This window comes from Somniosus microcephalus, chromosome 1 (assembly GCF_052327205.1).
Source record: "Somniosus microcephalus isolate GS21.2 chromosome 1, FLI_Smic_1.0, whole genome shotgun sequence".
Classification (NCBI taxonomy): domain Eukaryota; kingdom Metazoa; phylum Chordata; class Chondrichthyes; order Squaliformes; family Somniosidae; genus Somniosus; species Somniosus microcephalus.
The window spans coordinates 218,083,744-218,095,642 of record NC_140987.1 but is presented as its reverse complement, the minus strand read 5'-3'; the positions used below and the strand labels follow the sequence as shown (position 1 = coordinate 218,095,642).

General features: G+C 46.2%; 1 protein-coding gene across 4 annotated transcripts in view; it reads left to right on the top strand.

The window, feature by feature from the left end:
- Window positions 1-88: 88 nt before the first annotated feature.
- The window catches only part of ankra2 (ankyrin repeat, family A (RFXANK-like), 2), a 34,624-nt gene continuing 22,813 nt past the window's right edge, over window positions 89-11,899 (top strand). For 2 of the 4 annotated variants that reach the window (XM_085990313.1, XM_085990284.1), the window contains exons 1-2: window positions 89-631; window positions 10,623-10,948. In XM_085990313.1, coding sequence (XP_085846439.1) covers window positions 10,660-10,948 — 289 coding nt within the window. In that variant the 5' untranslated portion in view covers window positions 89-631; window positions 10,623-10,659. The remainder of the gene's footprint in view (window positions 632-10,622; window positions 10,949-11,899) is intronic. The other 2 variants (XM_085990294.1, XM_085990303.1) reach the window with 2 other exon arrangements.

Sequence of the window (11,899 nt, the reverse complement as noted above, 5' to 3'; positions counted from 1 at the left end):
AGTGTTTGACGGGATTTTTTTTAAATAACGGCCTAAACGTGATTTCTCCTTTAAGTGATTATCGAAACTGAACTAATTTTCACGTTCAGACTGATCAAATGTAAAATGAAACTTCTGACCTCGCGGAGCGAAAGGACTAATCGCCTTTATAAAAAATATGCCCCGCACAAAAATGGCGCCCAGAACAACAACAATAATAATTCGACATAAGAGCGAAACACTACGGATGGTGGAAATCTGAAATAACAGGAAATGTTGGAAACACTCAACAGCCGCGGAGAGAGAAAAACAGAGTTAACGTTTCAGGTCTGTGACCCTTGGTCAGAACTGGGACAAGTTAGAGATGTAACTGGTTTTAAGCAGGTACAGGGAAAGGGAGGAAAGAACAAAAAGGGGATTATAATTCGACGTTTTGTCAGAGAGTCGGCGAGAACGTTCCGAAATACGAAGATGCATTTGCTGGACTGTCGCAGGTACGGGAGCCCTGTGTTTGGGCCGTCGCCGGGTGATGGCGGTACATTTTGAACAAACTTTATTGATAGAGGGGCATTGTGCTGCCGGGGCTCACGGGAAGGGGAGAGCAGAGCAATCCGCGCTGGTATTTCGACCACCGCAACTGCTCCGCCTAAAGGTAAGAGGCACTGATTAAACACAGGCATTCGCAGAGGGCCCCCGACACATCGGCTTTCATTGCTCGCCAACCGCTAGAGACAAATTAAACCTGAACAGCGAGGCCCCTGCCGTGAAATTAACGGAGTGGCTATTGACAGCGCAGCCGCCCTGGAGCAATGGGTCCCAAAGTCAGACCTGAACGCAGGATCCCTCCTGTCCCTGCTTTTTATACACACGCACACAGATAAAGGCCTGATTAAGCCAGACCTGAAGTAAAGTGAATGCATAGCTGTCAGGAATAGAGAGCTCACAACCCCGTTTAACCATCTGTTTATTTTTAAAGTCTAAATACACCAAAACAGACTCTTCAACAACAACAACAACAACCGAGCCAGATAAGGAGATATTAGGGCAGATGAGGTAAGTTTTAAGGAGCGTCTTAAAGGAGGAAAGCGAGACAGAGAGGTTTAGGGAAGGAATTCAAGAGCATAGGGCCTCGCAACTGAAGGCATGGCAGACAATGTTAGAGCAATTAAAAATCAGGGATGCTCAATTGGCCAGAATTAGACGTGCGCAGATTTCTCGGAGGGTTGTGGGGCTGGAGGAGGTTATCGAGACGGGGACGGGCGAGGCCATGGAAGGATTTGAAAACAAGGATGAGAATTTTTAAATTGAGGCGTTGCTTAACTGGGAGCCAATGTAGGTCAGTGAGCACAGGGGTGATGGGTTAATAGGACTTGGTGCGAGTTAGGACATGGGCAGTAGAGTTTTGGATGACCTCAAGTTTACTGAGGGTAGAACGTGGGAGGCTGCCAGGAGAGCGTTGGAATAGTCAAGTCTAGAGGTAACAAAGGCATGGATGAGGGTTTCAGCAGCAGATGAGCTGAGGCAGGAGCGGAGACGGGCGATGTTAGAGGTGGAAATAGGCGGTCTTGGTGATGGCGCGGATATGTGGTCGGCAGCTCATCTCGGGGTCAGATATGACACCAAGGTTGCGAACAGTCTGGTTCCGCCTCAGACATTTGCCAGGGAGAGGGATGGGGTCAGTGGTTAGGAAACAGAGTTTGTGGCGGGGACCGAAGACAATGGCTTCGGTCTTCCCAATGTTCAGTTGGAGGAAATTTCTGCTTTTCCAGTACTGGACCAAAAATGAATAAAAGTCTGCAGATATGTTTATCAGGGTGAGGGAGCAGTGAGACACCAATGGAGTGTGAAAACACAGGAGGTTATCCTCATTAGGAAGGATGGGCAAAAGTACTGAATGTTTTACTTATTTCATGGCCTTTCTCTGAAACCTCTTCCAGCCCTATAAATTTCTGAGAACTCTGTTCCTCTAACTCTGACTTGTGTATCTACCGCTCCCTACATCCCACTATTGGTGGCCGTACCTTCAACTCTTTAGGCCCTATGCTCTGGAATTCCTTCCCTAAACCTCTCTGCGTTTCCACCTCTCTCCTCCTTTAAGACCCTCATTTAAAACAAACATCTTTGACCAAAGTTTTAATCACCCCTCCTAATATCTCCTTATTTGGCTCAGCATTTATTTTTGTCTATTACCCTTCAGTGAAGCACCTTGGGCATATTTTTCTATCTTAAAGGCAATTAAAAGCAATGATCTCATTGAATGGCGGAGCAGGCTCGAGGGGCCGAATGGCCTACTCCTGCTCCTATCTTCTATGTTTCTATGTAATTTAGAAATGTAAATGATTTATTTTATTGTATGGTAGCATAGTGGTTATGTTACTGGACCAATAATCCAGAAGCCTGGACTAATGATCCAGAGACATGTGTTCAAATCCCACCACAGCAACTGTGGAATTTAAATTCAGTTAATTAAATAAATCTGGAATACAAAACTGGTATCAGTAATGGATTGTCGTAAAAACCCATCTGATTCATTAATGTTCTTTAGGGAAGGAAATCTGCCATCCTTGCCCGGTCTGGCCTATGTGACTCCAGGCCCACATCAATGTGGTTAACTCTTAACTGCCCTCTGAAATGGCCTCGCAAGCCACTCAGTTGTATCAAACCGCTATGAAAAACAATACTAAGAATAAAACCGGACGGACCACCCGGCATCGACCTAGGCACCAGATCTGGACACGACAAAGGCACACCCAGCCCAGTCGACCTTGCAAAGTCCCCCTCACTAACATCTGGGGACTTGTGCCAAAATTGGGAGAACTGTCCCACAGACTAGTCAAGCAACAGCCTGACATAGTCATACTCACAGCCAATATCCCAGACTCCTCCATCACCATCCCTGGGTATGTCCTCGTCGTCACCAATCTACCTGTCGTAGCTGCATCTGTGCATGACAGCCTTGGTAACCGGGACCACCACACAGACCTTGCAGAGATGAAGTCCCTGAGGACACCCTCCATCATGCTGTGTGGCACTACCACTGTGCTAAATGGGATAGATTCAGAACAGATCTAGCAGCTCAAAACTGGGCTTGCATTAGGCACTAGGCCATCAGCAGCAGCAGAATTGTATTCCACCACAATCTATAATCTCATGGCCTGGCATCTTCCTCAGTCTACCATTGCCATCAAGCTAGGGTACCAACCCTAGTTCAATTAGGGGTGTAGAAGAGCATGCCAGGAGCAGCACCAAGCATATCTAAAAATGAAATAAAAATAGAAAATGCTGGAAATACTCAGCAGGTCAGGCAGCATCTGTGGAGAGAGAAACAGAGTTCACGTTTCAGGTCGATGACCCTTCGTTAGAACTGGGTCATCGACCTGAAACGTGAACTCTGTTTCTCTCTCCACAGATGCTGTCTGACCTGCTGAATATTTCCAGCATTTTCTGTTTTTATTTCAGATTTCCAGCATCTGCAGGATTTTGCTTTTGTATCTAAAAATGAGATGGCAACCTGATGATGCTACAACGCAGGACTACATACATGCTAAACAGCAGAAGCAGCATGCTATAGACAGAGCTATACAATCCCACAACCAACGGATCACAGCTCTGCAGTCCTGCCACATCCAGTCATGAATGGTGGTGGACAATTAAACAACTAACCAGAGGAGGAGGCTCCATGAACATCCCGATCCTCAATAACGGTGGAACCCAGCACGCGAGTGCAAAAGACAAGGCTGAAGCGTTCGCAACCATCTCCAGCCAGAAGTACCGAGTTGATGGTCTATTTCAGCCTCCTCCTGAGGTCCCCACCACAGAAGCTAGTCTTCAGCCAATTCGATTCACTCCACATGATATCGAGAATCAGCTGAGCACCCTGGATACGGCAAAGGCTTTGGGCCCCGATAACATCCCAGCTGTAGTGCTAAAGACTTGTGCTGCAGAACTAGCTGTGCCTCTAGCCAACCTGAGCCAGTACAGCTACAGCACTGACATCTATCTGAATAAGTGGAAAACTGCCCAGGTATGTCCTGTCCACAAAAAACAGGACAAATCCAATCCGAATAGTTACCACTTCATCTGCAAAGTGATGGAACGTGTCATCGACAGTGCTATCAAGCAGCACTTCCTCACTAATAACCTGCTCACCGATGCTCAGTGTGGGTTCTGCCAGGACCACTCGGCTCCAGACTTCAATACAGCCTTGATCCAAATATAGACAAAAGAGCTGAATTCCAGAGGTGAGGTGAGAGTGACTACCCTTGACATCAAGGCAGCATTTGACCGAGTGTGGCATCAAGGAGCCCTAGTAAAATTGAAGTCAATGGGCAAAAGCAAATTGGTTACGGATTGGCCTCCAACAACATCGCAGCCCCAGGACATCGCTGCAGGAGTTCCTCAGGGCAGTGTCCTAGGCCCAACCATCTTTAGCTGCTTCATCAATGACCTTCCCTCCATCATAAGGTCAGAAGTGGGGATGCTCACTGATGATTGCACAATGTTCAGTTCCTTTCGCAACTCCTCAGATAATGAAGCAGTCTATGCTCGCATGCAGCAAGACCTGGACAACATTCAGGCTTAGGCTGTTAAGTGGCAGGTAACATTTGCGCTGCACAAGTGCCAGGCAATGACCATTTCCAACAAGAGAAAGTCTAACCACCTCACCCGGACATTCAATGGCATTACGATTGCTGAATCACCCAGCATCACAATCCTGGGGATCACCATTGACCAGAAACTTAACTGGACCAGCCACATAAATACTGTGGCTGCAAGAGCAGGTCAGAGGCTGGGTATTCTGTGGCGAGTGACTCCCCAAAGCCTTTCCATCAGCTACAAGGCACCAGTCAGGAGTGTGATGGAACACTCTCCACTTGCCTGGATGAGTGCAGCTCCAACAACACTCAAGAAGCTCGACACCATACAGGACTAAGCAAGCCCGCTTGATCGGCACCCCATCCACCACCTTGAACATTCACTCCCTCCACCGTGGCTGCAGTGTGTACCATCTACAAGATGCAACTCGCCAAGGCTTCTTCAACAGCACCTCCCAAACCCACGACTTCTACCACCTAGAAGGACAAGGGCAGCAGGTGCATGGGGACACCACCACCTCCAAGTCACACACCGTCCACACTTGAAAATATATCGCTGTTCCTTCTTCGTCGCTGGGTCAAAATCCTGGAACTCCCTACCTTCACCACACGGGCTGCAGTGCTTCAAGAAGGCAGCTCACCACCACTTTCTCAAGGGTAATAAGGGATGGGCAATAAATGCTAGCTAAAATGAAGTATATTAAAGTCAATCACCACTTGTAATAACTTTATATTTGTTGATTAAAAAAGCAACATACAGTTGATGCTGGAAATTTGAACTAAAAACAGAAAAGGCTGGAAGTATCTCTGGAGAGAGCTTCTCCTGAACTTCTGGCTGCACTTCAGTCCCACGCTCCTGATCTTTGGCCACCCGGTATGGAGGGGTACAGGCAGGTTGGAGGACCTCATGGGTCTGCTCCTGGGCCTGGCCATGGTGGCTATCCACAGGTCCAAGTTGGACAAGGCCCCTGGGGGGAATTGCTCTGACTGCCTGCATCTCTTCCGTGGCTTCCTCCGTGCCCGGGTGGCCCTGGAGAAGGAGCACATGGTATCCACCAGTACGCTTGAGGTTTTCTGCGATTAGTGGACACCACAGGTACTGGAGTGGATCGTGCAAATAACATTATTTATTTTTATATATTTCCTTTTTTTATGATTGGGTTTTTTAGTTGAGTGTATCCTTTTTAAAAAAAAAGGGGCACTTTTGTTATTTGTTTTTGGGTTGATGACACTGGGTCAGCCAATGTCTCCTTACAGGTTGTAATGAAAAGGCTTCTGTGGAGAGAGAAAGAGAGTTAACGTTTCAGGTCGATGACCTTTCATCAGAAGTGATCATCTGAGTGTTTCCTGCATTTTCTGTTTTTATTTTAAACTTTTTGATGCCTTACATGTGGGTTGAGCTAGTAATGAGATAATTGATTGTTCACATTAATGGTGTGGTGAGTGCTTTTCTCATTGGCTGATTTTTCCCGTGACAGCTAGGCTATTGTATAAGTTAAGCGCTTGGGAGAAATTCGTGTGGTTAGCGCCACGAGATGACGCTAAAACGCAATTGAGAACTCTAACGACACCTGATGCCGGTTACAGTGCCGCACGCCATGTTGGTCTTGCCGGTAGCACTGCCACTGACCTCGATTGCCAGGGACCTCGCCATCACGGAGATCGTGACATCCGTGAGTGTGCAACGCTCACCTGATGCCCGATTTCCCAACTTCGTTACAGCCAAGGAAATTACGACAGCTTCAGGTGGCGTGCAGCAGCAGGAAGCTGGCTCCAGCGAAGCTATTTAAAGGGATCATCACCATTCACTCGCACCTGACAGGGTTTTGAAGTTTGAGTAGCTGTGTGCTATTTCCTGCTACTGCAGGAGTTTTCTTTCATCATTTCAAGGTTCTTTGGTATCAGGGAGTGTTTTGGCAAGTACAAAACTCCATAATTATTTTGGAAAAGCTTCAACCTTCAACACTTGCTAAAAGTCATGAAGGCTGTACTGGCAGGTGACCTCGCCCTCCAGGATCTATGGTGGAGGGAGCAGAGGCAGCAAGAAAGACAGGAATATGTGCGCAGAGGGAGGAGGAGGGCCATCCGGGCTCTCAACAGGAGGTCTTACCCGCCATGGGTCTTCCGACATCACTTCTTGTACCTTCAATTAAGCGAGGAGTAGTGTATTAGGAGGCTCCCCTTCACCAACCAGACCTCCAGGCTGCCCATGGCTCTCCCAGTGGCAGTCAATGTCACCATGGCTCTCAATTTCTTCGCCAGCGAATCGTTTCAGTATACAGCAGGAGACTTATCTAACATCTCATAGTTCGCTATCCATCGCTGCATCCAGGAGGTCACTGAGGCGCTCTACAGCAGGAAAAGGGACTACATTGGCTCCCCGATCACCAGAGAGAAGCAGGACGAGTGTGCATGTGGCTATGCCAGGATAGTGGGCTTCCCGATGGTGCAGGGTGCCATTGACTGCACCCACATGGCTTTGCGAGCACTGCATAACAATCCTGAGATCTTCTGTAACCACAAAGGCTGCCACTCACTTAATGTGCAGTTGGTGTGTGACCACACACAGCGAATCCTCAACTTCAATGCCCGCTATCCTGGTAGCAACCACGATGCCTTCATCCTGCACCAGCCACCACTTCAAGCTCACGAGTGGCTGCTCGGAGACCAGGGCTATCTGCTGTCCACCTGGCTCATGACTCCCCTCCAAAACCCCAACACTCATGCCCAGCAATCAAATAATGAGAGCCATGCTGCCACCAGGAACATCATCGAGCAGACCATCGGCTTGCTGAAGCAACGGTTCTGCTGTCATTACCGCTTGGGAGGAGTCCTCCAGTACGTGCCGGAGCAGGTGTCCCATTTCGTGGTGATCTGCTGCATACTTCATAATTTGGCCATCATGAGGGCGCAGCCCTGGCCAGCAGGGTTTGCGGGACCACCTCAGGAGGAGGCATAGGAGGGAGGGCGGAGGCAGCGAGACAATCAGTCTTCCGGACGGGCTGTCCGTGACCGGCTCATCAGACTCTGATTCACTGGAATGGAGCCCCAGATCTTCATAGTTCATCACATCCCCATCATACAATCCCTGTCTCATGCCATATCACAGCGTCCTCCTGGACACAAAGGTGAAATGAGAGAGATCGCAAAATATTCCAAACACACTTAATCTATAAACATATCACATGAATTCTAATAACTAATGACCCTTGTGCCTGCCATAGTTAAATAGCTGTCAGGTAGAGATTGACGATGGGTGAGTGCTGGGGTTGTGGTGCATTGAGCTGTGTGTGACGCTTGTGGTACAGATGGTGGTATGTAGCATTTGTTGAAGTCTTCACTCACCCTGACTACCTGTGTGAAGTTGTTAAACTTCTTCCTGCACTGTGTGTGGGTCCTGGGGTGCTACTTCTCCTTGTCCTCCTTATGGTTGTTGAGGCAGCTGCAGACCCAACAATGCTGACTCTTAATGCCAGCAGTTCAGCATGTGGCACCTTTTTAAAGGGGCACAACCAGTAAAGACTGTAAATTAAACAAATTAAAAGGAAACTTAACAAATTACGTAAATGAATATTCTATACCCGGGGGTGATGATGCACTCCAGTCCCTCTGGTGCCACCCAACAATGTTGAGAATGAGGTGCTGCAGCATCAATGAACCTCCCCTTCAAGTAGTGAAAAAAGCCTGTGGCAATGATTACTTGCATTTAGACTGCCCCCAATATTGGTCCAGCTTTTCAATGTAATGCCAATGAGCTTGAGCTTTTAGACGAGAATTATGACTGCAACCATTTTAATGAAGAGCAAGGACGAATTTTGTGTGCATCCTAGATGATTTTCAGGTGGTGTTACTTAAACATTTTGGGGGGATAATTTGGTTGGTTAGCGCCTCCGGGGGCGCTAGGAACTTGGTGCCCGAGCGTGGCGATTTTAGCGCAGCTCGCGAAATTGACCAGTCGTTTTGTGGTGGCGCTAAACACTACCGCCATGATCTCCTGCGCCCGCAGATCGAGACGTCAGTCAAGCGTGTAGCGCCCTGGACCGGATATTGAGTCGCGCCCCCCTGCCTTAGTGCCTGCCGCTAGGAACGACAGGTAGGGGGGAACGTCTTCAAGTCGGGAAGGGGCTGGGGAAGCACTATTTAAAGGCGGGCGCTTCCTGCCTTTTCTTGTCGGCAAAATTTTTGGTTTAATGCTGTCCTAAGGAGTTTTGGCCCTCAGCACCACTTTTGAGGTTCCTAAGCGCCAAGCTCTTTCCCTGGGCCTATCCATTAGTGCTTCCAACACAATTGCTTTAGAGGTCTCTCCAGGCTGAGATTCAAGGCTGCAATGAGCAGGGTGTGGCTGGCCAGCAAGATGGCCCCTCCCCTTTAATAACTGGATGGCGCCAGTGTGTCTGGCTTTCATGGTAACTGGCATCGCCTGAGCTTCGGTAGTGTTCTGAGGTAGCACCTCGCTCCTTGATGTTTGCGCCTTGAGAGGTGCGTAGCACTCAAATCAACTCCTGGGGCGATAGAGGCAAATTTTGCAGTCGGAGGCGATAATTAGTGCCGGGTGCTAAACTTTGCGCCCGGCCGATATTAGCGCCCCAGAATGGGCGATACCGAATTTTTCCCCCTTTTTAGTCTAAACACTACCCATTTCTTGGCTATAACGAATTTCTAGCTCTATAAATTTGAGTTTATTGCTGTGATTAGTCTTGAGCAGCAAGGGCCAGTGAAATGCGAAAGATAGAAGTGTATATGAGAGGCAGTTGGTAACTATTCAGTACTGATTACCTGTGACAATGATAACACCTTGGTGGTGGGTAACCTCCACGAGCAAACAAGGGGAAGTGAAGTGCAGAAACAGGGAGTAAAAGCACTCAAGAATGAATGGGGGAATCTTGCTGTGGAGGTTGAAGGTATGGCAGAGATACTAAATATCGATTTTGCTTCAGTTTTTACAAATTATGGTGTAAGTGAGAATGCAGATGTGCTAGAAGAGGATAGGAAAAATGTCCCAGGTAAATGTAAGAAAGGAATTGATTCTGAACAAATTAGCAGAACTGAAGGTGATTAAGTCACCAGACCCTGATGGCATGCATCTAGTTGCTGAGGTGATAGCAGATGATGTGACAAATATTTCAATCCTCCCTTAGATAGCAAATTATGACCAGGACTGGGGTATAACTAATGTAACACCTCTGTTCAAATAGGGAGAAAATAATAAACTAGGCAACTATAGATCAGTTAGTCTAATGTCAGTTGTGGGCAAACTCTTATAATCCATGTTTTTGAAATTAAAGCATTCAACTTAATAAGCATTTAGAGATGTGTGAGATATTCAAGACCAGCAAGCATGGAATTGTTAAAGGCAATTCATGCTTGACAATGTTACTCGTGCTTTTTGAAGAAATGACTAATTGAATACATAAAGATAGATGTAGTATATATGGATCTTTCAGTAGGTATCCTCTTGGTGCAAAAATTCAGGTATATGGTATAAGAGGCAATGGAGCAGTATGGATCGATTTTTTAAAAATTCATTCTCACGATATGAGTGTCATTAGCAAGGCCAGCATTTATTGCCCGTCGCTCATTGCCCTTAAGGTGGTGATGAGCCTTCTTGAACTGCTGCAGTCCTGCTGTTCTTCAAATAGTGTTATGGGATCACTAACATTCACCTAAACCACAGGAATAATACCCAAACCGTCGGGTAAATGACTTAATACCTATAAGCGGATTTAAATACCGGAGAGAAATAGCTGGTGAGAATTAGCAATCTTCCTGATAATACAGCAATCTTTCAGTACTTGCCTGAAATGTCAGTGTAGAATATGTGCTCAAGACCTGGAGTGGTGCTTGAATTCACAACCTTCTGACTCGAAAGTGAGAGTTCCAGCAAATGAGCCAATGTCTGCTAATTTGGTACGTGTAGCATTGTCTCATGGTATTCCTCTAACTGTTTTAACCAAGTGTTCCAATTCACGTGGGCACAATTAATTTGTATCTTCAGGCTTTTGTTTTATACATTGGCTGACCTGCTGTAATTCAATGTTGTACCAACAGATGGAGTAGCAGATTGTACCAACTGAGTTGAGCAGTAATGGCTGCAGTAGAGAATCCAACCACTGAAGCCGAATCCTCCAGAGGTGGAAACGAGAATCATTCTACCTATGCTGAAATTCCATACATCAAGGTGGAGCCACATGCAGATATTCATGCAGAAGGTGGTCCTTCCCACAGTGTTGCCATGGGAATGAAATTTGTCCTACCCAATAGATTTGATATGAATGTCTGCTCTCGATTTGTGAAGTCTCTGAATGAAGAAGAGAGTAAAAACATTCAAGATCAGGTGAACTCTGACCTCGAAGTGGCCTCCGTGTTATTTAAAGGTAGGTAATATGCAAGTATTTTAGATGGACTCGTGAACAGCAGCATCAACTAAGGAAAAACTGGTTAAAATTTTGGGTAGGGACACTTTATCAGAAATGAGAGAGAATTAAGGCGAGTCCTTTTATAGGTTTGGCTAAAACAAAGGAAAGGTGAGAACAACAGGAGAAGGCTATTGATTGAGTATGCTAATACTAATCTAAAGAGGAGATGCCAATGGGTTTAATAGCCTGGAAATAAACTTGTGGAAAAAAGCTAGAAATGGGTGAAAGGTGTTGGATAATATACAACGGTCACCTCAGTTGGGCTTTAAAAAAACCTAAAGCATAGTTACTTAAAACCTACTGGGATATAGCTAGAACAAGTTCTACAGTGGTCATGCTAAGGATCTACGTTCACTGGGCAGACCAGACATGGAACACTGTTCAGTCTGGTCACCATGTTACACAATATAATGTACATGTATTGGACAGGGTGCAGAGAAGAGAAACCAAAATATCCCAGGTGTAAAGGCTTTAGTTATGATGAAAGATTAGAAAAGCTCAGTCTCTACAGTATAGAGAGAAGACGGTAAAGATGGGGATCTCATCCAAAGTATTAAATGTTTTAGATGGAGTAAACCAGAATATGCAAAGTAGGACATATTAGTAGTTTATGTTAGTGAAATATAATTTTAAAATAGATATTAGGAAGAATTTTTTTTTCAGAATTTGTTTCTAACCAACTTGTTCTGGATTCCCCTATTACAAGGAAAAGTTGTCCCATATGTACCTGGCCATTATTTTAAACACCTCGATCAGATAACCCTTTACCGCTTCATCTATAGGAAATATAACTCAAGTTTAATATACTGCCTAAAGGAAGCGAGTAGCTAAGGTAAATATTGGCCCTTAGAGGACGAGACTAGGGAATTAATAATGGGACACAAGGAAATGGCAGAGACATTGAACAAA